Source organism: Hemitrygon akajei, chromosome 19 (assembly GCF_048418815.1).
Source record: "Hemitrygon akajei chromosome 19, sHemAka1.3, whole genome shotgun sequence".
NCBI classification, from domain to species: Eukaryota; Metazoa; Chordata; class Chondrichthyes; order Myliobatiformes; family Dasyatidae; genus Hemitrygon; species Hemitrygon akajei.
The window spans coordinates 52,237,514-52,263,301 of record NC_133142.1 but is presented as its reverse complement, the minus strand read 5'-3'; the positions used below and the strand labels follow the sequence as shown (position 1 = coordinate 52,263,301).

General features: G+C 44.9%; 1 protein-coding gene across 4 annotated transcripts in view; it reads right to left on the bottom strand.

Annotated features, from left to right (window-relative positions):
- grip2b (glutamate receptor interacting protein 2b) overlaps nt 1–25,788 on the bottom strand; it is a 768,811-nt gene that overhangs the window by 109,856 nt on the left and 633,167 nt on the right. For all 4 annotated transcript variants that reach the window (XM_073072501.1, XM_073072503.1, XM_073072504.1 and 1 more), the window contains exons 3-8: nt 23,915–24,050; nt 20,069–20,214; nt 9,783–9,869; nt 7,761–7,836; nt 6,380–6,525; nt 1,336–1,483 (exon numbers count right to left, since the gene is read on the bottom strand). In XM_073072501.1, coding sequence (XP_072928602.1) covers nt 1,336–1,483; nt 6,380–6,525; nt 7,761–7,836; nt 9,783–9,869; nt 20,069–20,214; nt 23,915–24,050 — 739 coding nt within the window. The remainder of the gene's footprint in view (nt 1–1,335; nt 1,484–6,379; nt 6,526–7,760; nt 7,837–9,782; nt 9,870–20,068; nt 20,215–23,914; nt 24,051–25,788) is intronic.

Genomic DNA, 25,788 nt, shown 5'->3' with positions numbered 1-25,788 from the left:
GGGAGAACTCAAATAATAACAGAAAATGTTGGAGGCAGCAGCAGGTCGGGCGACATCTGTGGAGACAGAAACAGAGTTATTGCTAAATGTTAAAAGTCCATCATCAAGAATTAGAGAATAGAATTATAGAAATGCACAGGATAGAAATGGGCCCTTAGGCCCAGCTCACCCACGACAACAGTGATATCTGTCTATGCTAATCTTGTTTGCCTGCATTAGGCCCCTGTCCCACTACTGTTCTTATCCAATTACCTTTAAAGCAATGTAATTGTTTCTACCTCCTCTGGCAGCTCATTCCAAATATTCACCAGCCCCTGTAGGTAAAAGTTCTTTCAGATCTGCTTTAAACTTCTTCCTTCCCACCTTCAGTTTTAGGCTCCTATCTATCTATGTCCCTTCTAATTTTGTAACCCTCTTTAAAATCACCTCTCAGCATCCTACAATAAACTCAACCTATCAAAACTCTTCTTGTAACCACAGGCCTCCATTCCAGGCAACATCCTGGTGAATCTGTCCTGCACCCTCTATTGCTACATCGTTCCCATAGTGTGGCAAGCAGGACTGTACACAATACCTCAAGTGCAGCCTAACCAACTTTCTATACAGTAGCAACATGGCATCCCAAATCTTATACACAATGACTTGGCCTATGTGGAATGCCTTCATCACCATCCTATCTACCTTAGCAGCCCCTTACAGGAAACTATGCAGCTGGACTCTCTGTACATCAACACTTCAAAGGTCCCTGCCAGTTAGGATGATAGGTCTTCAACCTGAAAGGATAAATCTGTTTCTCTCTTCACAGGTGCTGCCTGGCCAGCTACGTCCTTCCTGCATTTTCTGTTTTTTATTTCAGTTTTCCAGAACAGCAATTTTATCACCTCCAGGGGAAACTCCCCCACACTTCTCTGAAATTATCGCAGCTAATTTAGAATACATAGGCTTCACATTTCATTTGAAAGAATAAACACGAGATTCTGCCGATGCTGGAAATCCAGAATAACACACAAAATGCTGAAGGAACTTAGCAGGTCAGGCAACATCTATGGAGATGATCAAACAGTTGATGTTTCAGGCCGAGACCCTTCATCAACTCTTTAAACCTCTTCATAGATACTGCCTGACCTGCTCAGTTCCTCCAGCATTTTGCGTTCAACTGAAAGAAACCACTTTTATTGGACAGTGCTCCTTCAGTTCCGTAGTTGAGAGTCAGTGGAGTCAGGATTTCCAAGATCTACTCAATCAGATTCAGATCCAAGGGCCTGAGTGATGCAGCCTAAAAACTTGGCCCAGTTTCCAGAGACAAGGTCCTTACTTAAATCAGAGAGCACAGACCTGTCCACAATGCTGGCTGCTTTGATCTTGTCGAGGATGATGACGTGCTTGTTATGATGCATTCCACTAGACAGTGATATCCCCAGTGGGCAGCCCGGAGTTTTGGTGATCTCCACAAGCAAAGGACCAGAAGCATTGATCACGGAATCTGAAAGACAGAACAGCCACTGCTATAACCACAGGACTGCCTCTCTCCAAGCACCCACACCAGGACCACTAGACTCAAAAACAGTTACTTCCCCCAAGCAGTCAGGCTGAGCAACACCTCCGCCCATTAACCCACCCCACTACTACATACACATCACCTTGTGACACTTTATGTACGCAAAATCAGTCAATGTATCCAACGTTACTTGTACATCGTGGTCTATAGGATTGCTTTTATATTTATAATTATTGTGTTTGATTGTGTCATTTATGCTTAGAATGTTTTTTTATGCTGCATCAGATCCAGAGTAACAATTATTTCATCCTTCTTTACACTTGCATACTGAAAAATGATTATTCGTGGATTATTCCACGAAGAATTGACTGTAGCTACTGCACCAGACAAGAAAGAAAACAAATCGAATAAGACAACTCCCCTCAAGTTGGGATGTTGGAATATCCACACAATGATGACTGGACTTGACCAAAACCTCAAGGATATCGAAGATGCACGAGAAACAGCGGTCATTAACAATGAGCTACTGAGGCTCAAGGTAGATATAGCTGCCCTACAAGAAGCACGTTTGGCAGATTCAGGTACACTGAAGGAAAGGGACTACACATTTTTCTGGCAGGGAGCCCCGCGAGCCTGGAGTGAGTTTTGCCGTTAGGAACTCCATGTTGCAAATGGTGGAGCCACCAGAAAATAGATCAGTACGACGTATGACTCCCCACCTACACACCAGTCATGGCCCAGTATCTCTCGTCAGTGTGTATGCCCCTACCTTGAACTCCACCTCTGAGGCAAAAGACATGTTCTATGACAAAGTAGAAGCTGTTGTCAGGAATATTCCCAGTGATGAGAACCTCGTTCTCCTTGGTGACTTGAACACCAGAGTGGGAGCCGATAACGATTCCTGGCCAGCTTGTCTTGGCCATTTTGGAATTGGCAAAATAAATGACAATGGACAACGTCTCCTGGAGTTCTGCTCCTATCACGACCTGTGTGTAACTAACTCCGAGTTTCAGACGAAGTCACAGTACCAGGTCTCATGGCGACATCCACGGTCTAAACACTGGCACCAACTAGACATGATCATCACCAGGCGCTCTTTCATCAACTCTGTACTAATCACCGCTCATACCACAGTGCAGACTGCGATACGGATCATGCAAGATCAAACTACATCCAAAGAAAATCCACTACTCCAAACAAACTGGAAAAGCTCAGATCAACACAACAGAGATGAAACAGTCAGAAAAGGTTGACCAGTTTGCCAAGTCAGTACAGGGTGCTGTGACTACCTCCTCATGGGGAGATACTGCAACAGAACAATGGTCATACCTTCACGACACCATCCACGAATCAGCACTCTCTATCTTTGGAAGAAAGACCACAAAGAGCAGTGACTGGTTTGAGGCAAAGTCCAGCATCATGACTCCTGTCATCGAAGCCAAGTGTGCAGCTCTCACAGAGTACAAGCGCTCACCATCCAACCAAACACTCCAGGCTCTTTGAGCCGCTAGAAGCAAAGTGCAACAGACTGCAAGGCAGTGAGCAAATGAATACTGGCTCCAGCTCAGTGAGGACATTCAGACAGCAGCTGTGACAGGCAACATCAGATCGATGTATGATGGTATCAAGAAGGCCCTTGGCCCATCGCAGAGCAAGACAGCACCTCTGAAGTCATCCAGCGGTGGAATAATCACTGATAAAAGCAAGCAGATGGAACGCTGGGTAGAACACTACTCTGAGCTCTGCTCGAGGGAGAATGTTGTGGTTAGCTCAGCCATTGATGCCATCGATTCTCTACCAGTCATGGATGAGCTCAACTCCGAACCAACCAGTGAGGACCTCAGCAAGACAACTGACAGTCTGGCCCCAGGGAAAGCTCCTGGCAATGATGGGATTCCTCCAGACCTGATCAAACACTGCAAGAGCTCACTCCCAACCTTTACACAAGGTCCTCTGTTAGTGCTGGAAGGAAGGAGCCGTATCACAGGATATGCGCAACTCCAAAATCGTCACTTTGTACAAGAACAAGGGTGATAGGAGCGACTGTAACAACTACAGGATTATCTCCCTCCTGAATACTGTTGACAAAGTCTTTGCTCGTGTAACTCTAGCACATCTACAAACTCTAGCAGAACAGGACTACCCTGAGTCCCAATGTGGTTTTCGTGCAAGGAGGTCAACTGTTGACATGATTTTCTCACTCCGTCAACTCCAGGAGAAGCACAGGGAACCACAGAAACCCCCTCTATGTTGCTTACATTGACTTGACCAAGGCATTCAACCTTGTCAGCAGGGATGGGCTCTTTCAGATTCTCCTCAAGATCGGCCATCCCCCGAAACTCCGAAGTATCATCAAGCCATTCCATGACGGTGGCTGGCTGGTGGCGCACTGGCATCAGCGCCGGACTCCGGAGCGAAGGCTCCCGAGTTCGAATCCAAGTCGGGCCACCCCCGAGCACGCTTTCCATTCATGCTGGGTTGCCTTGTTTTTGCTGTGTACTGTACCAGCAGTTATGGTCGAAATGACAATAAAAAAGTGACTTGACTTGACTTGAGTGTCGAGCTAGCAACTCGGCCTCGTAAAAAAAACAAGGGTTGAGTCAGGGACATTCATATTTTGGGTTAACCCAAAAGGAGACCAATCCTGACATCACGCGCCAGACAAGAATGGCTAACTGTCTGGTGCAACACGCTAAAAAATTTAAAAATTCCATAACAACATGAGGGCTACTGTTCAGTACGACGGCAGCTCATCAGAACCCTTCACTATTCGTAGTGGAGTCAAACAAGGATGCGTGTTGGCCCCAACATTATTCGGCATCTTCTTCTCTCTGCTACTGAAGCACGCGTTTGGGACATCGTCAGAAGGCATCTACATGCACACCAGGTCTGATGGGCAGCTGTTCAACTCTGTGCGCCTGAGAGCAAGAACAAAGGTGCGAAAGATCTTAATACATGACATGCCTTTTGCCGATGATGCTGCTATAACCTCACACATCAAACAGCAACTACAAACTCTCATGGATCACTTCTCTAAAGCATGCAAGGACTTCGGGCTTACCATCAACCTAAAGAAAACAAATGTCCTTGCCCAGAACGTAGTGGAGACACCAGACATTTGCATTGACAATTACAATCTAGAAGTGGTCCACGAGTTCACATACTTGGAATCGACCATTAGCGACACTCTCTCCCTCGATGCTGAAATCAATAGGTGTATCAGCAAAGCAACATCGATCCTTGCTCGACTCTCCTTGCGGGTCTGGGAGACTCCGAAACTCACTACAAAGACCAAGACTGCCATGCACAATGCATGCGTTATCAGCACCTTCCTGTATGGTAACGAGACTTGGACCATCTACTCCAAACAGGAGAGGAAACTCAATAGTTTTCACCTGAACAGCCTTCGCCGTATCCTCGGCATCACCTGGAGAGACAAAGTCCCACACTCTGAGGTCCTCTCCCGCACTGGACTTCCCACAATGTTCACACTTTTAAGACAACGCAGACTGCGCTGGCTGGGCCACGTCCGTCGTATGAAGGATGGTAGACTGCCAAAGGACATCCTCTATAGAGAACTAGCATCAGGCTAGAGGAACAGTGGTAGACCCCAGCCTCGCTTCAAGGACATCTGCAAGCGTGACATGAAAGCCTTAAAAATCAACACAGAGTGTTGGGAGGACACAGCAGATGACCGCAACAAATGGCGAGGTATTCTTCAGCAACATCTAGAGCAAGGCGAAAGAGTGATCCTGTGTCAGTTTGAAGAGCGGAGAGCACAGCGGACAACAATTCCACGACGCCCTACACATGCAGCAACTATGACAGAGCCTGCCGTTCCAGGATCAGCCTCAATAGCCACAGTCGACGCTGCTCGACAAACCAGTGACTACCAGAGGCGCAGTACCCATGGTCGACCACGACCGACGGAGGCCACACACACAGCCTCCAACTTGAACAGGGCAAGTTTACTTTTTCCCAGAGTGCGGGTCCCTGGAATGCACTGTCTGGGGTCATGGTGAAGTCAAATATGATAGAGACATTTAAGAAGCACAGAGATAGGCATATAAATATACAGAGAATGGAGGGATTTGGCCGTGTCATATCCAATATTCAAAGGCATTTCAGGATGTATATTGTACACATTTCTCTGACATCAAATATACCTATTGAAACCTGTTGAAACATATAATGAGGTCATTTTCAAATGGATATTTTTAACAATTTAAGAGGGAATAAGATCACCTATAAAGAAAGACATCAGCCTGCATCTCTCTGGCTGTCCTGAATGTACAAAGAATGAGGGAATGGATAGCTCAGTTTCATTCTTTGTACACTCAGGACAGCCAGAGAGATGCAGGCTGATGTCTTTCTTTAGGGCTTCATAAGGTTTCCTCTCGTGTTCATGGTTCAATGGAAGCCCTTGTACCTCTAGCCCCTCAGAACTCCCATTGCATGCCAGAGTGGTTAGTGACAGAGCGGCACCGTATTGAAGGTACCAGGTCTAACGGGTGAAATTCTAAAGGAATATGAGAACAAAAACATTTTACTTGGAGGATGCTCTCGTTTTCAATAACCAAACTCTACAACAGAGAGAGTGGAGTAACTGAGTGACGAGGTTCGACAGGCCACCCATCTCCCCTTGTCTTTGCCTCCTCCTCTGTAACCTGTTTCCCCCACACCCTGGCCCACAAGGGCCAAGACTCCATGCTCAGTGGCTGGACAATCCTCTTGTTTTTTCAGGATTATACAGTGTACTGCTCAGCCATTATTTCACTGCACAACCCTCGATCAGGAGTCCCGCCACTGGGAATAATCTCATTCTCAACCTCTAAGTGGGAAGAAAAGACTCCCCTGCCAGCGAGGCTCCATGCTCCTTACCCATGACGTTGACGTCGTACTCAATCTGGTAGACAGCTTCCTGACCACACTGTCGCAGGATGTTCATGGCCTCTCCATGACTGACGTTGTGTAGTGGAATCCCATCCACACTCAGTAATCTGTCCCCAACCTTCAGCGTCCCCTCCCTGCAAACACACAGAAGGAAATATTAACCTTTCTGCGCCGATTCCCTCTGTGTCCTCTAAGAGCACAATCTGGGGAGCTTTACAATTCCAGGACCCAGAGCTACTTTGGGATTAGTTAGGCACCGGCCTCTAAGCCATACTACTGACTCACTTGTGAGTTAGCCATCTTGTCCATAATGGCAACATGCACTTCAGATGCTTCAGTCACCCATGATTCAAAATGACAGGCAGTAACAGCAGAACGATGGCCTGAAGACTGCAACATATGTGTGGAGCAAGACAGTTAAATGCCTTTACTGTACTACATGCTTTAACTCTATTAGATGCTCTAACCTTTATCTATAAGGGATGCAGACTCAGTTGATACTTTTAAACGCCAGCTCAAGAATGATTTATTTAACCTTGCTTTTAATTAACATCATTTTGTCTTTTATTTTTATGCTTGGACTTTATCCCACTATAAAGCATTTTGAACTGCATCATCTGCATGAAAAATACTCTATAAATAAGTTATTATTACTGAGTCATGTTAGCCACGGGACACACTGGGCAACTTCCAGCTTGGGAGCGATGAGCCGAGAATGGTGAGATGAAAACGTCTGCACTCAAAAACCTGCAGAAGAAAGAGCCTTCTGCACATAGGAGGCAATCGTTTCACCGTGCAATAAACTAGCCGTATGCACACCTGCCATATTCTCGCCATCAATTTGATACGGTTCAAAGACGTGGCATTCAAAAGCAATAAGGGACATGTCCTGTTGGATTGGTTTATTATTTTCATACACACTGAAATATAGTGAAGAGCTTTTGTTTCTGTGCCCTCCAGACTGATCATTCCATATGTAATCACATCGAGGCAGCAGAAAGGAAAGCAGAAAGCGGGATGAAGTGTTAAAAGTGTAAAGTCGTTCAGGAGATCAAGGACAAGAGAAAATCTGCAGATGCTGGAAATCAAAGTAATACACACAAAATGCTGGAGGAGCTTAGTGGCCAGGGTGCATCAATGAAAAGAGTACAGTCAATATTTTGGGCCAAGGCCCTTCATTTGGACTCATGATGAAGTGTCTTGGCTTGAAACATCAACTGCTTACTTTATTCCATAGATGCTGCCTGGCCTGCTAGGTTCCTCCATTATCTTGTGTGCATTACTGGGAGATCAAGAGTTCATCTTCTCATGTACGAGTGCTTTAATTTGGCTGTTTTCATCCCTAATGCTCAGAGATCCATCAAGTTACCTGTCAGCTGGTCCACCAAGCCTCACATGGGTCACCACCAGAGCACGGGACTTGTTCCAGTCTTCATGGGCTCCACCTGCAAAGCAACATCCATTTCCTCATTTCGTCCCTCAGTGAGACAGATTCCTTCTCTCGCATCAGCTGTTCTCTGCCAGCAGCACAGTCAACAGCCTCTGCAGGCAGACAGAAAGGCCTCACCTCCAAAGCCCCTCATAAAACTATCTATCCAAGAACAGTGGCATGGGGGATCACAGGTACTCATGGAAAGGGAAGGAATCTCAGGAGATTCCACCATTAAGATAGAGAAGGGTTAGGGAGAGGCCAAGATGGAGTCAATCTAGAGAGGAGATTTCTATTAGTAGGACAGGCTAGCCTCAGAATAATGGGATTCACTTTAAAACTATGATGAGGAGGAATTTTTATGGCTAGAGGGCAGTCAGTGAATGGAATTCATTGCCACATAAGGCTATTGAGGCCAAGTCATTGGATATGTTTAAGGCAGATATTGATTTGTTAAGGGGCTTAAGAGCTACAGGGAGAGGGCAGAGGTTGAAGGGAAAGTTCAGTCATGATCGACTAGCAGTCCAGACTTGTTGGGCTAAATGGCCTAATTTTTCTTCTTTATTTTATGGTGTTATAGTGTAAAACAGCAAGCATAATCTACTATCTCAAGGTAATACAGGACTTTAAGCCTCTCCCATCATCTTTTTTGCAAAATAAGATTCCTTATACAGGCCCTCTCCAGGTTACAAACTCTTGTCTTGCAAACAGCCTGTGCACATAAATAGATGTTTGGGAGACCAGTGTGGCTGACTTGCTGTCTGCAACTGGCATCTTCTGCCGTGTGAGAACTTAGTCCTTTGTTCTGGTCATGAACAGTTCACAGCATCAGAACCTCGTCGTGACCTGGGGAGGACCTGTAGCAATTTTTCGGTAACCACAAAGACTACCTTTGAACATCTGACATCAGCCTTCATGCAATAGTTGCAAAGGAAAAAAAATCACTCTTTCCAGTGTTTACAAACTCTTTAGTGTGACAAGGAAGATTTTTACCTGCAACAGCTACATGTGGGGATTCTGTAGATTTACCTACGGCATTGCACAAGGCTTCTTACGTTTTGTCTGGGGTTGGCAATCAAAGCCATGGAAAGCTAAAGGGCATGGATTGGTAACTGAATCTGAACATCATGGACCCAAATTACTCATCTATGACAGGATAATTTTGGCTTTAGGGTTAGGAGGCTGTGTGGCCAAATCTCTCACTAGCCATTTGGACAATAGTCCACTACTGAGATACTGCTGCAATGTCATAGTTCTTACCCCTTCAGGTGAGACATGAGGCACAGCCTCAGAATAAAGGGACAACCATTTACACCTGAGATAAGGAGGGATTTCTTTAGCCAGAGGGTGGTGAATCTATGGAATTAATTGCCACAGACAGCTGTGGAAGCCAAATCACTGGGTGTATTTAAGGCAGAGATTGATAGGTTCTTGATCAGTAAGGAGGTTAAGGATTATGGGGGGAAGTTGAGACAATAGACTTGAAAAAACCTGGCAAGATTGAATGGCAAAACAGACTCAATGGGCTGAATGGCCTCCTATCTCTTAGGACATTCTTGTGCCCAGCCAATGCTTAATCACTACTACAAGAAGCACCGATTTCATTGTTAGTGGGATCTTTCTTTGCAACACACTGACTCCTGCATTTCTCATATCACAACAGCAAATATACTGCTAAAGTAATACGTTGGCTGTAATATATTGATAGGTCCAGAGTAGAGTCAAGGTGCTGGTTAACTTTAAGTGCCGCATCATACTGAAAACATTTTGTTCTGATCTCATGTCCTTACATCAGACACTTAGTGAAGAGTTCTTGTAAAATAAGAGGGTTGTATTCTAACCTGTAGTGAACAATGATTTACCATGCACTTGTAAATACCCAGACAGTTTGGACTGGACCATCACCAAACACAGGAGGAAGGAAAGGAAGAGGGAAAACATGGAGATAACAAAATGACGAACCCCTCATCACAAAGCCAAAGCTGTTGCCTTCTTTGTACAGTGAGATTTCGACAGTCTTTGGAATAATTCTTGAATTGTTTTCTGGAACTAGAATAAAAATAAAATTTTGTTTAATACACACATTGAAGCAAGTGTCAAAATCTTCATCAAGCAGTTAAGGCTCCACCCTTTAACTCACCCCCATCAACCCCACGATCACTACCTCCACAGGAGCCACTCCTCTCCAAGTCCCTCAGCACCCTTCATTCTCCCCCATGTACTGCCACTTCACGCTTACACTCCACACCTCATGCCTACACCAACACAGTCACTGTCCTGCCGCTACCCAGAAGAGTTCCTCCTGCCAAGAGTCACTTTGTCACCTTACCACTTCCTGTCAGAGTCACCTCATGTAGAGATACTCCTGCACCTCGCGTCACTTTGTGTACTGTACTACCATCAGACTACGTATATAAGCTAATCTCATGTATATGTGGCCACTCAAACGGTTACTTATTGAGTTTTATGGGATTGCCTTTATTTTTATATACAGTATATTGTGCTTTTTTGGTTTTTTAAATTGTGCTCTTTATGTTTATTGTGTCTTTATTCTGCATCGGATGAGGAGTAACAATCATTTCACACTCTTGTAACAAAGAACAGCAATAAACAATCTTGAATCGAAGTCAGGAGCTACAGTACACATCCCAGTGGAGTGTTAATTGATCCTCAGTCAATGCTGGGTGTTGTAACAAGTCGCAGTGGTTTCGATATGACAACAGAGTGCAGATACTGGAGGCCTTTTCTTTACAGACAGTACAGAACAGGCAGCTTCCTACCTATTTAACCCAAGTGTAATCATAGGACAATTTACATTGACCAATTAACTGACTAACCAGCATGTCTTTAGAATGTAGGAGGAAACCGTGGCACCCAGAGGGAACCAACACGCTTACTGGAAGGATATACAAAGTAATTAAAAGATGATGTTGGAAATGAGCTGTGACATCACCATGCTGTAGTACAGCCATGCTCACCACTATACTACTGTGTTGCTCGTACTCCTTCCCCTCTCCCCACCTTCTGTCTCTGCTTTTGCTGAATTCCTTGCGAGTCCCGATGAAGGTCTCGGCCTGAAACATCAACTGTCTCTCCTCCTCCATGGATGCTGTCTGACCCGCTGAGCTCATCCAGCATTTTGTGTTTGTTAACTAGAGCAACACAAAATGTGCTGGAAGAACTCATCGAATCAGGCAGTTTCTGTGGAAGAAAATGGACATTTGATGTTTCCGGACGACACCTTACTTTAGTCCAGATAAAGGGTCTTGACCTGAAATGTTGACTGTCCATTTCCCACCACAGATGCTGCCTGATCTACAGTGTTTGGGATGTTAGATTTGCCCCTATCTGAGTATCAGGAAGGGAACAAAATAGCCAAGGCTCTCAGTTAATTGTGTTAATGAATGCTCAGCGACTCAGATTGCAAGTGCATGTGATAAAGTGCCAGGCAAACTGAAAGATCTTAAGGTGGCTAAGTCACCTGGACCAGATGGACTACATCCCAGAGGCCTGAGTGAGGTTGCTGAAGAGATAACGGATGCATTGGTCATGATCTTTCAAGAATCACCTGATTCTGGCATGGTCCTGGAGAACTGGAAGATTTCAAAAGTCACTCCACTCTTTAAGAAGGGAGGAAGCAAAAGAAAGGAAATTCTAGGCAGATTAGCCTAATATCAGTGGTTGGGAAAGTGTTGATGGCCAATATTAAGGACGAGATTTCAGGGTACTTGGAAACTAATGATAAAATAAGTCAAAGTCAGCGTGGCTGTTATGGTTCTTTGAGGAAGTAACACACAGGGTGGACAAAGGAGAGGCAGTGGATGTCATTTACTTAGATTTTCAGAAGGCGTTTGATAAGGTGCCTCACATGAAGCTGCTTAACAAGATAAAATCCTATGGTGTTACAGGAAAGATATTGGCATGGATAAAGGAATGCCTGACAGGCAGGAGGCAACGAGTGGGAATAAAGGGGGCCTTTTCTGGTTGGATGCCAGTGACTAGTTGTGTTCCTCAGGGATCAGTATTGGAACCACTAGTTTTCACATTGTTTGTTAGTAATTTGTATAATGGAATTGATGGCTTTGTGGCAAAGATTGAAGATGATACAAAGATAGGTGGAGGAGTAGGTAGTGCTGAGGAAGCAATGCTACTGCAGCAGGACTTAGACAAATTGGAAGAATGGGCAGAAGAAGTGGCAGATGGAATACAGTGTTGGGAAATGTATGATAATGCATTTTGGTGAAAGGAAAATAGTGCAGACTATTATCTAAATGGGAAGAAGGTTCAAACATCAGCAGTGCAAAGAGACTTAGGAGTCCTCGTGCAAGACTCCCAGAAGGTTAATTCACCAGGTTGAGTCTATAATAAAGAAGGCAAATGCAATGTTGGCATTTATTTCAAGGGGAATAGAATATAAAAACAAGGAGATAATCCCAAAGCTTTATAAGATACTAGTCTAGCTGCATTTGGAGTATTGTCAACAGTTTTGGGCCCCTTATCTCAGAAAGGATGTATTGTCATTGGAGAGAGTCACAAGTTCGGAGGATGATTCTGGGAACGTAGGGTTTAACATATGAGGAGTATCTGGCAGCTATGGGCCTGTACTCATTGGAATTTAGAAGAATGCATGGGGATCTCTCTGAAACATACCAAATGTTGGAAGGACTAGATAAGGTGTATGTGGATGGGATGATTCCTCTGGTGGCGGTATCCAGAACTAGAGGCCACAGCCTCAAAACTGAGGGGAACCTTTTAGAACAGAAGTAAGGAAGAACTGTTTATCCAAAGAGTGATGAATCTGTGGAATGCTCTGCCACAGAATATGGTGGAGGTCAAGTCCATGGGTATATTTAAAGCAGAAGTTGATAGATTCCTGATTGGCCAGGCATCAAGGGATATGGTGAGAGGGCAAGTGTATGGAGTTGAATGGGATCTGGGAACAGACATGATGAAATGTGGAGAGGATTTGATGGACTGAATGGCCTAATTATGCTCCTATGCCTAATTATGCTCTTATAGTCATATAAAGTTAAGACCAGGCCAGACTTGTTATTACAGATAAAATAATCCCTACCAATGAGTTCATCTACAAGAGGCAATGTCTCATGAAAATGAAATCCATCATCATCCAGGTCATGCCCTCTTCTCAATGCTGCCATCAGATAGGAGGAGTATGAAGACCCACACCTTGCTCAACAACAGCTTTTTCCCTACCACCATCAGGTTCTTGAACTGACCTGAAAAACCATTACACTGACTCCGACTGTATTTCTATTTCTCACTCTCTCTCCCCCTCTCCCTCTCTCTCTCCCTCTCCCTCCCTCTCTCACTCTCTGTCTCCCTCCCTCTCTCTCTCACTCTCTCCCTCTCACTCTCTCTCTCTCTCTCACTCTCACTCTCTCTCTCTCACACTCTCTCACTCTCGCTCTCTCTCACTCTCACACTCTCTCACACACACTCTCTCTCTCACTCTCTCTCTCGCTCTTTCTCTCTCACTCTCTCTCTCTCTCACTCTCACTCTCACTCTCTCTCTCACTCACTCTCTCTCAAGTTGCATTAATGTCATTGTTACTGGAGATTCTGTAGATGCTGGAAATCCAGAGAAACACACACAAAATACAGGAGGAACTCAGCAGGTCAAGCAGCATCTACGGAAGGGAATAAACTGTTGATATCTTGGGCCGAGATCCTTCACCGTCCGAATGAAGGGTCTTTGCCCGAAACATGAACTGTTTATTTCTCTCTGTAGATGTTGCCTCACTTGCGGACTCCCTGCAGCATTTTGTGTGTGCTACTAGTGTCATCATGTTTATTCTGTTGTTGGGTTATGTGGAATTCTGTTAATTTAAGTTGATATAATTTAGGTTTGTCATGTTTGTAATGTACTGCTGCTCAAAGAGCTAATTTACAAGAATGTGGATCCAGTATACATAAGACTATAATATTAAAATGGAACCGGAGCTGTCTGGCAACCCACGGTCATGGCTGAGAACATTAAGTGTGATGGACCAGAGGTCAGTCAACACCCAAGGAACAGTGTCCAACTTTTACTCCAGCTTTTCCAAGGAAGTTGAAAGCGAGAGTTATGGCATTGTGCCTGAACTCACTGCCATTTAGAAATCTGGGGGGAGATCACATTAAAACCTTTCGAATATTGAGAGGCTGAGATACAGTAGACATGGAAAAGATTTTTCCAGTAGTGGGGGAGTCCAGGACCAGAAGACCCAGCCTCAGAATAGAAGGACGTCCCTTTAGAACAAAGATGAAGAGGAGTCTCTTTAGCCAGAGGTAAGTGAATCTGTGGAATTCACTGCTACAAACAGTTGTGGAGGACAAGTCATTGGATACATTTAAAGCAGAAGTTGATAGACTCTTGATTAGTAAGGGTATCAAAGATTATGGGGAGAAGGAAGGAAAATGGGGTTGGGAGGGATAATAAATCAGCCATGATGGAATGGCAGAGAAGTCGCAATGGGATGAATGGCCTAATTTTGCTCCCATGTCATATCTTATGAAAATGGACCCTTCCATCAGCGTTCACTCTGACCATCAAGTCTTACTGTCTCACACTTTATGTTAACCAGTCTATCTTCAGGCCATGCCACTCAGGAACTTGTGTTAATATTATTTTGAAACTCTGTGTGCTGGATCATAACTATATATTCTGTGTGTGGGTATATGTATTCTGTTTCGCATCTTGGTCCCAGAGGAATGATCTTTATATGTTTATTGTTGAATGACAATAAACGTGAATTTGAACTTGAACTTGAAGCGCCCATTTACGCTGATGCCATTTTGTCCTCTCCACACTCCCATCAGCTAACTGACAGGTTCAACATGCTAAGGCCAGTTTGAAGCAGCCAATTTCCTACGAACCCATGTCTTTGGAATGTGGGAGGAAGGCCGAGCACCTCCGAGAAACACACAGAGTCACATGGAAAACATGCAAAATCCACACAATCAACACCAGAGCTCAGGACTGAACCGGGGGCCCTCGACTTGTGAATTAGCAGCTCTGCTAATGGTGTCACTCTGCTGCTCTGCATTACATAATGTTGCAACAAAGGTCACGCTGTTCAAACTGTCCAAATTAGTTTTAACTATGATGTGAAAAATAGCCCCAATCTCTTCTGCCTAGTTTGCTCTCTTCAGTCCCTTCCCTTTCAATCCATATCTGCCCAGTCTAATTTGCAAAGCTGACAGCCACGAAATTTGTTTCAAAGCAAAGCAATAAACATGCTATACAGCCACGACTGTACACTGTACTTCACACACTAAATTTCCTTCCAATGATCATTGAATCAAAGGGTATCACACAGCTGCTGATATTGATCAATTACTTTGCAGACATTATTTCTGGGTTGACCACTTATCCGGGAAATGAACTACACAAGCACAAAGCTGTGATAGTGGTGTCCTCCTCCTCTCTGTTCCAAGTCCCTTCCTTCGACCTTGCATCAATAATCTCTCTTCTGAGGCCCCTTAACAACTAGCAACAGGCTGCTTTTATCTACTTAGCCGATCGATAATTCCTTCACTTGGATCATCCTTGGACCTACATTGATCCAATGTAAAAAGACCCATTTTTTAAAATAATTTCTTCATGTTTATATTCTTTTCTACCAGGAAGTACCCTATTGAATTCAAAATGCTGTAAAGATAAAACTCTGTACCAAACTCAAACCTTTCTCCTTTATCATGTAATGAATAATTAAGAACTGTGAATCCAATCCTTCCCGTAAATCAGGAACTGTCCAAACCTTCCATGCATGGCTCAGACTCGTGTTACACTTTCAGTAAATGGGCCATGCATACACTCAGTGGCCACTTTATTAGGTACAGCTGTACACTGCTTGCTAAGGCAAATATCTAATCAGTTAATCATGTGGCGGCAACTCAATGTGTAAAAGCATGTAGGCATGGTCAAGAGGTTCTGTTGTTGTTCACACCAAACATCAGAATGGGGAGGAAATTTGATCTAAGTGACTTTGACTGTGAAACGATTGTTGTCAGATGGGGTGGTTTGAGGATCTCAGAAACTGCTAATCTCCGAGGATCTTTACTTGCAGCGGTCTCTAGAGTTTACAAAGAATGGTGCGAAAAACAAAAAAACACCCAGCAGGCAGCAGTTCTGTGAGTGAAAACACGTCAAAGCTGATCAGAAGAGGATGGCTAGAGTGGTTCACGCTGACAGGAAGGCGATAGTATCTCAAACATCCATACATTACAATGGTGGTAAAATCGGCCCTCCTTATCCACGGATTCTGCATACGCGGATTCAACCAACCGCAGATCGGGAAAACCCGGAAGTTCTCTCTCCAGCACTCATTGCTTGAGCATGTACAGACTATTTTTTCTTGTCATTATTCCCTAAACAATGCAGTATAACAACTATTTACATAGCATTTACATTGTATTAGGTATTATAAGTAATCTAGAAATGACTTAAAAGTACAGGCAGTCCCCGGGTTATGAATGAGTTCCATTCCTGAGTTTGTCTTTAAGTCGGATTTGAAGTCGGAACAGGTACATCCGGTATTATTTAGCGTCAGTTAGTCAAATATTTTTCTTAGTATATAGTACATATTTTACCTTTCTATGCATATAAAATACTTAAGAAACATATGTATTTCAATAATTAAACCACTGCGTTGCTTAGTAATAATTGTAGCTTTCATCCGGGCAGGACCTTACACATGCTCCATTAAAATTGTTCTGATCGTTGACCGACTGTAGCCTAACACTTTTCCAATGACCGATGGCGTTTCACCTCTTTCCGATCGCTTTATTACTTCCACCTTATTTTTAATTGCGATTGTGATTATTTTCGTGAACAGGAACACTGCGGATTCAGAGCTGCACCACCGGGTCCTAATGTCCACCGCACTGAACCAGGTTAAATAAAGCCCGGGGTTCCGCTGGGTCCTAAAAACCACCGCACTGAGACAAGTTAAATAAGGGACTTGAGCATCCGCTTTGTTTGGTATCCGCGGGGGGTCTCCGAACCAATCCCCCGCGGATAAGGAGGGCGGACTGTACAGAGAGGAGCATCTCTGGACACAAATCACGTCAAAGATAGGCTACAGCATGAACATACACTCAGTGGTCACTTTATATCATACAGGGGGTACCTAATAAAGTGGCCACTAAGTGTATGACCATAGATTATAACTCAGATGTGATTCCTGACCAGCAAATGATACCATTGACCTTACAGGACTTCAGTTGCAATGCTCCATTGGCAGACTGCTCAGTACAATACTCACTGATTTAATCTGATTTGATAAAAAATGAAAAAAACATAAATTTAAATTAAATGAAACACAATTTTTACAAGAACAAGAACACCATTACAGCAAAAGAAGTCAATTGTAGTGTAAAATAGTTTTGATGTACATGTTTTGATGTTTTGATGCAAATGTGACAAAAAAGTCAATTTTAGTGCAAAATAGTTTCGATGTTTCGATGTGAATGTGACAAATAAAGTTAACACTAAGCTAAGCAAAATATGACCCATGGGCATTATTCTGCACAAAACAATCCTCAGCTTTCTGCAAGGCAGCTGAAAATGGGCTGAAGATTTCTGCTTTTCAAAACTCCATAGCTCAGAAAAACTGACTTCCTGATCTCTGAAAGAATCTCTGCTCCTTTAGATGTTTGTACATAAGGCCATAAAACCATAAAATATAGGAGCAGAATTAGTCCATTTGGCCCATTGAGTCTGCTCCACCATTTCATCATGGCTGATCCAATTTCCCTCTCATCCCCTGCCTTCTCCCTACATCCCTCCTTGCTCTGACCAATCAAAAACCTATCAACCTCTGCCTTAAATATACCCAATGACATGAGCCTCAGGTCATTGCTAAAGTCATAAAGTTAAGTTGATCTTTAAGAAGAGAGAGAGGCAAATGAAAGAAAATTACAGGCCAGTTAGCCTGACTTCAGTGATTGAGAAGATGTTAGGGTCCATTATTAAGGATGAGGTTTCGGGGTACTTGGAGGTACGTGATAAAGTAGGCCAAAATCAGCATAGTTTCCTTAAGGGGAAATCTTGTCTGACAAATCTGTTGGAATTCTTTGAGGAAATAACAGGCAGGATCAACAAAGGAGAGACAGTGGATATTGTTTACTTGGATTTTCAAAAGGCCTTTGATAAGGTGCCGCACATGAGGCTTCTTAACAAGCCCATGATATTACAGGAAAGATTCTGGCATGAAAAGAAGATTGGCTGACTGGCAGGAGGCTAAGAGCGGGAATAAAAGGGGCCTATTCTACTTGAATGCTGGTGACTAGCGGTGCCTCACAGGGACCAGTATTGGGATCACTTCTTTTCGCGTTATATGTCAACAATTTGGATGACAGAATTGATGAGCTTGTGGCCAAGTTTGTGGATGATACAAAGCTAGGTGGTGGGGCAGGTTGCGTTGAGGAAGCAGGGAGTCTGCAGAAGGACTTGGACAAATTGGGAGGTTAAGTTGGTTGTAAAGAAGGCAAATGCAAGGTTAACATTCTATTTGAGAGGACTGGAATATAAGAGCAAAGATGTAATGCTGAGGCTTTATAAGGCGTCATTCGGACTGCACTTGGAGTATTGTGAGCAGTTCTGGTCCCCTTACCTTAGAAAAGATGTGCTGGCATTGGAGATGGTCCAGAGGAGGCTCACAAGAATAATTCTGGGAATGGAAAGGTTTATGTATGAGGAGTATTTGATGGCTCTGGACCTGTACTTGCTGGAGTTTAGAAGAACAAGGGGGGGATCTCATTGAAATCTATCAAACATTGAAAGGTCTAAATAGAGTGGATGTGGAGAGGATGTTTCCTATCATGGGGGGGGGGGGGGGGTGGAGGTCTAGAACCAGAGGGCACAGCCTCTGAATAGAGGGATGTCCATTGAGAACAGAGATGAAGAGGAATTTCTTTAACCAGTAGGTGGTGAATCTGTGGAACTCATTGCCACACATGGCTATGGAGGCTATGTCATTGAGTAGCTTACTATACTTAAGTAACTATACTTAAAACGGAGGTTGAAATGTTTTTGACTAGTCAAAGGTTTCGGGAGAAGGCAAGAGAATGGGGTTGAGAGGGAAAATAAATCAACCATGAAGGAATGGTGGAGTAGACTCAATGGGCCAAATAGCCTAATTCTGCACCTATGTCTTTTGGTCTTTATTATCATATACGCAATTTCACACAATAAAAAATGGAGCAGCATCACAGGAGCATAACATTCTCAGAAAAAGCACAAATTATACACATTTTTTAACACAGAACACGATTAGAACAAAAAAAGTCCATCTTATTGCCAAGGTAGTCAGAGTGTTGTTATACTATAGTGATCAGGGTTTTGCCGATTGAAGAAGAGAATGACTGAAGGGAAGTAGCTGTTCTTGAACCTAGTGGGGTGGGAGTTTATGCTTCTGCCCCCACTGCCCAATAATAGCTGCTAAAAGATGGCATGGTGCAGAGGTGCGGACCTTTGATGATGGATGGTGTCTTCCTGAGGCAGCGCCTTATGTAGATACCACCGATTGTGGGGTGGGATGTACTCAGCCCATAATCCAGAGTCTGCTCATTCTCCAGACCAACCTCATGAGCACAAATCCCATGCTTCCATTCTTTTGGTGTCTCCAGTATTTCCCGGAGCAATCCGCGTGAATACACGGAAACACAGCGAGGAATCTGTGAGTAACAAGGGCATAGTGTAAAGCTCCTTCCGTAATGCCCACCAAACACTTCCGAGTTAGCTTCAGCATGGGTTACCAGCACTGAAGTTGTGTCCACAGTCACAAAGTAGTCAGCCAGGCATCAGCGCATTATCTTTTAGTCGTGGTTTGGAGACAATGTTCCTGCGAAGAAGTGAGTGTGAACATTGTCAGTCAATCCCTGGTCAGCAGGAACCAGGTAATTAAACTGCCAATTTCATGTCATTTCATGCTGGGTCAGTCTTCTCAATGAAGACTAGCTTGTGAAGTAGAAGACGGTCAGTTAGAGGAGTCAAAACTAAATACTGGCAGTTGCCTTTGAGTGGAAGAACTCTTCCATTACTGGTCTCTGTGTGTATGATATGTGGTTTAGATTACCTGAAAGAAAGGGTAGTTCATTCATCCCAACAACATGATCACCAGCCCATTTTAAAAGAACAGTGAAACAAAGGAGAAGGGTACTTTGGACATCCATGATCTGGAATGGTAGAGTTAGCACTGACCTGAAAGAGAATGATAGCTCAGAGTGGTTGGAGAGATTCTTACCTATCGGAGGAAGCTTGTACTCCACCTCAAGGACCACTCGCTCTCCCACGTTCTTCAGTAGACTAATGATCTCATCGTGCCGCAATTTGGTCAGGTTGATCCCATTGACAGACTTGATGTAATCTCCGATGTTTAACTGGTCACTCCTACAAGAAGGAAGAAGATCAAATACTATTAAGTACATCAGGCTGGGTAAAAAAATTTGAAGGATTCATTCCTGTTTCTGTGGTGTGTAACACCATGCCAAGGGTTGTTCACTGGCAACCTTTAATCTGGGTCAGTTTTCATCATCAACCAATCCAATTCTTAAACAGTCTATCTGGGGGGCAGTTCTCCTTATGGAGAAAGTAGCCACTGCCTTCAAAGCAAACCTTTGTTATGTGTTATCAGCTTTGGCAAACTCAATTTAATACAATGACAATGTTTAACATCTGCCAGGCATTCTCTACTGACACCACAAGCCTCCCAGGACCCTGTAGCATTTAGGCATGAAATGGGTCTGTGCATAAATACTTCATGTGGACTGTACTTGGGACTATTCATTATGTCAATAAGAAGTGGAGAACCTACAGCTCACTCTCTCTCAGAGGAACACTGGGTGAAATGATTAAGCCTATGCAGTAGGCCATCGGTAAAACAAGGCCTGGAGCAGTTCTTCAGTCTGCTCTGTCAGTCAGAAGTGTCTGGAAATAGACAATCACAGAGAGCAGGAATACAAACTGTTCTCTTCTATCAAATTGATCAACCTGCCTCATGATGCACAGACATATATGATATATGCATTTTCTTTGGAAAGGCCAAGAGATATTACCGAAAGGCAGTTATGAAGTCCATTAAAGGGGTAATCTCATGCTACAGGTCTTCAGGAATGTCAAAGCACTAATATAAGAATAATCTTCCACTTAATAACTCCTTTACAACCTCAGCACTTCCCATTTGTAGACAATTAACTTTGTTGAATGTTGAAATGGAACTAAACAAATTAGCTTAGTTGACGTTTCGAGCCAAGACCCTTCGTCAGGAATAACTGAAAGAAAAGATAGTAAGAGATATGAAAGTGGGAGGGGAGGGGGAGATCTGAAATGATAGGAGAAGACAAGAGTGGGAGGGATGAAGCTAAGAGCTGGAAAGGTGATTGGCAAAAGGGATACAGAGCTGGAGAAGGGAAAGAATCATGGGACGGGAGGCCTAGGGAGAAAGAAAGGGGGAGGGGAGCACCAGAGTGAGATGAAGAACAGGCAGGGAGTGATTGTGAGAGGGGCAGAGAGAGAAAAAAGAGAGAGGGAAAAAAAGGAAAAAGTAATTAAAAAAAATAAGGGATCGAGTAAGAAGTGGGGGGCATTAACGAAAGTTAGAGAAATCAATGTTCATGCCATCAGGTTGGAGGTTACCCAGATGTAATATAAGGTGTTGTTCCTCCAACCTGAGTGTGGATTCATCTTGACAGTAGAGGAGGCCATGGATAGACATATCAGAATGGGAATGGGACGTGGAATTAAAATGTGTGGCCACTGGGAGATCCTGCTTTCTCTGGCAGACCGAGCGTAGGTGTTCAGCGAAACGGTCTCCCAGTCTGTGTCAGGTCTCACCAATATATAAAAGGCCACACCGGGAGCACTGGACGCAGTATACCACACCAGCCGACTCACAGGTGAAGTGTCGCCTCACCTGGAAGGACTGTCTGGGGCCCTGAATGGTGGTGAGGGAGGAGGTGTAAGGGCAGGTGTAGCACTTGTTCCACTTATAAGGATAAGTGCCAGGAGGGAGATCAGTGGGAAAGGAAGGGGGGGGGGGTGGAAACAAATTAATAAGGGAACCTCCAACGGGTCCTACTACCAAGCACATCTTTCCCTCCACCCCCCCCCCCCCGCTTTCCGCAGGGATCGCTCCCTACGCGACTCCCTTGTCCATTCATCCGCTCCGTCCCTTCCCATTTTGTGGTTCACTTCATGTTCACAGACTCGGCCCCTCACCTCGGGGGCGTCACAGGCCCAGCGCAAACTGGGAGACCGTTTCGCTGAACACCTACGCTCGGTCCGCCAGAGAAAGCAGGATCTCCCAGTGGCCACACATTTTAATTCCACGTCCCATTCCCATTCTGATATGTCTATCCATGGCCTCCTCTACTGTCAAGATGAATCCACACTCAGGTTAGAGGAACAACACCTTATATACCGGCTGGGTAGCCTCCAACCTGATGGCATGAACAATGACTTCTCTACATTCTGTTAATGCCCCTCCTCCCCTTCTTACCCCATCCCTGACATATTTAGTTGTTTGTTTTTTTTCTCTCTCTCTGCCCATCACCCTGCCTGTTCTCCATCTCCCTCTGGTGCTCCCCCCTCCCCCTTTCTTTCTCCCGAGGCCTCCCGTCCCATGATCCTTTCCCTTCTCCAGCTCTGTATCACTTTTGTCAATCACCTTTCCAGATCTTAGTTTCATCCCACCCCCTCCGGTCTTCTCTTATCATTTCGCATTTCCCCCTCCTCCCACTACTTTCAAATCTCTTAGTATCTCTCCTTTCAGTTAGTCCTGACGAAGGGTCTCGGCCCGAAACGTCGACAGTGCATCCTTATAGATGCTGCCTGGCCTGCTGTGTTCCACCAGCATTTTGTGTGTGTTGTCATTCTCTACTCTCATGGCTCCCAGTAACCCTCTTCCCACTCTCCACAGGACAGCCTTCACCCCAGAACCCATTCTCCCCGGGATACTCTTCCCCTGAACCCTCTCTCCCCAGGGTACCTCGCTCTCAGGAACCCACTCTCCCTAAATCACTGCTTCCCCAGGAGGCACTTCTACCAACGTTCTTACTTCCCAAGATTCGGCATTGGGTTTGCGAGTGCCATGTCAGTGACAAGTTCACTTGCCCCAATTCAGGAGCTTGTGGGTTCTCGAGACCTGTCTCAGTCACACGACCGAGATATTTCAGCCTGGGTACCTCTGCACTCGTAATGGAGTGCTGCACTGCCAAATGATACATGAAAGGGAGGCCCTCTATTGACTGCATTCAGAGAAGAGCAGGAGATTCTCACATCACCTTCCAATACGCCCAGACAATAATCCCCCTCACCAGCACCGGGATGCATGTCAACTGGTCATTAGTGGGAAAAACAACAGACGAATGTTCAAATGATCCTAGAAATGAATGGGTTAATGTATGAGAAGTGTTTGATGGCTCTGGACCCATACTCACCGGAACGGGGGGGGGGGAATCTCACTGAACCCTATCGAATATTGAAAGGCCTAGATAGAGTGAACGTGAAGAGCATGTTTCCTGTTGCGGAGGAGTCCAGGACCAGAGGGCACAGCCTCAGAATAGAAGGATGTTCCTTTAGAACAGAGATGAGGAGGAATTCCTTAAGCCAGAGGGTGGTGAATCTGTGGAATTCATTGCCAAGGACAGCTGTGGAGACCAAAGCTTTGGGTATATTTAAAGAGGAAGTTGATAGGTTTTTGATTAGCCAGGGCATCAAAGGTTGTGGAGAGAAGGTAGGAGAATGGGGTTGAGAGGAAAAATAAATCAGCCATGTTGGAATGGCTGGAAAACAAATCAGCCCTGTTTGAATTACAGAACAGACTCAATGGGCTGAATGGCCTAATTCTGCTCCTATGTCTTATGGTCTTTTGACAACAAACAAACTGCTGGAGGAACTCAGAGGATCAGGCAGCATCTGTGGAGAGAAAGGGACAGTCGAGAGCCTTCATCTAGCCCAGAGCAGTAGGCAATGGAGTGAGAGTTTGAAATGATGATGCTGTGGCCCAGGAAGCCTTACAATGTGGGGTGGAGTTGTTAGCACAGAGCAGAATCAGTGGTGATAAAGGAGAAGGTCAGAGCCCATGCCTTACCTGGCAGCCAGTCCTCCAGGCCGTAGGTTTGACACTCGAGGCTTGCCATCTTTATCAGTCCCACCAGATATCGTCAGGCCAAGGGTGCAGCCTTCCTTCTTGATAAGCTCCACCACTGTCAGCCCCCTCTGCTCCTCTGTCACAGAGACACAACAGTGAAATACTGTCCCATTCTCTGATGGACTCACCAAGGAAATTGCCAGCACTGGGCTCCGCTGGCAGAGCTGCTGCTTTGACCCAGGGCTGATCGCGTGGAGCTTGGCATGCTCTCCCTGTGGCAGTGTGAGCTTCCTCCAGGGGCATCGGTTCCCTCCCGTATCCCAGAGTCGTGTGGGCTGGGGGAAGGGGCTAAATGGCCACTGTGAATTGCCTCAAATGTGTGTGGCTGAGTGGCAAAGTCTGGGTGGATTTGCTGGGAATATTGGGAAAATACAATGGGATTCATGTGTGGCTTAGTGTAAATGGGTACTTGATGGTCAACAGGGGCTCATGTGGGCCGAATGGCCTGTTTCTGTACATACAAATCTATTACTGTATGTCACTGGGATCCTTTCAGCCAATTGTTTGAAACCACTGCACAATTAATCCACAACATCGTAAAGATTAAACCCGATTCAGAAATGAGTGGTTTGCATTAGCAACCAACACACCCAAGGATGAGCTGGGGGGCAGCCCACAAGTGTAGTCACATATTCCTGCATCAATGCCCCCAATACTTGGCAGAACTGAAAACACGACAAAACAGAGCATACGGAACAACGAAGCAACAACAGCAAACCAAGCCACGTTTCTCCCTACCACCCAAAACACACATACACAGTCCTCGAATCCCAGGACTGGCTGCTTTCCCCCAGACAGTGGGTCTCAACATGCCCAGTGGACTCACAGATATGTGCAGACTTAGCACTCCAGCCTTCAGGCCTTGATCCAGACCCCCGATTGGCCTTTGGGCCTTGATCCAGACCCCCAATTGGCCTTTGGGCCTCGATCCGAACCCCGATCGGCCTTCAGGCCTCGATCCTGACCCCCCATCGACCTTTGGGCCTCGATCCAGACCCCCGATCAACCTTTGGGCCTCAATGCAGATCCCCAATCGACTTTTGGGCTCTGATCTTTGTTATCGACCTAGGACTCACAGATGACGATGAATGAGAAACCTGGATGAGGGCCTGAATGCCAGGCCTCGAAATGCAGTTTTGCCTTTTGAACGTTGCAGCAGGAACTGCTTCCACAATCTGTTCGGTCATTGCACTCCAGGTCATACCCATCCCGGGGATAAAATATAAATCTCTGCTCCTCCAGATCATACGTGGAGCGTCAGAGTTCAGAGTTCAATTCCAGTGTCCTCGGTAAGAAGTTTATACATCCTCCCTGCAGAATATGTGGATTTTCTCCGGGTACTCCAGCTTCCACCCACGGCACAAATACGTACCGGTCAGTAAGATAATTGGTCATTGTAAGTTGTCCTGTGATTAGACTAGTGTTAAATAGGTGAGTTGCTGGGTGGAGTAGATCGTTGGGCAGGAAGGGCCGGTCCAGTGCTGTATTTCTGACTAAAAATTAATATAAATAAAATCTGTTCGTTTATCTAGAGAAGTTGCATATCTACACCAGAAGTCCGGAAGTCCACTGCCAGAGACGCTCAGTGGTGTGAAGCATTAATGTGACCAAAATGAACCATTTGTTGCCTGTCCACCTCCCTTCCAATCAAATGATAAAAGCCGTGATTCGGGCTGATTTAGCTGCATTCTGCAGATGCGCTCCCCATAGCTGGAGAGCAGGACAATCATTGGCAATTCTACATTTTTTTATTTATATATAACCCTTTATTTTTATGTATTTCTTTATAATTGTTGCATGTTGCTGTTTTTGGT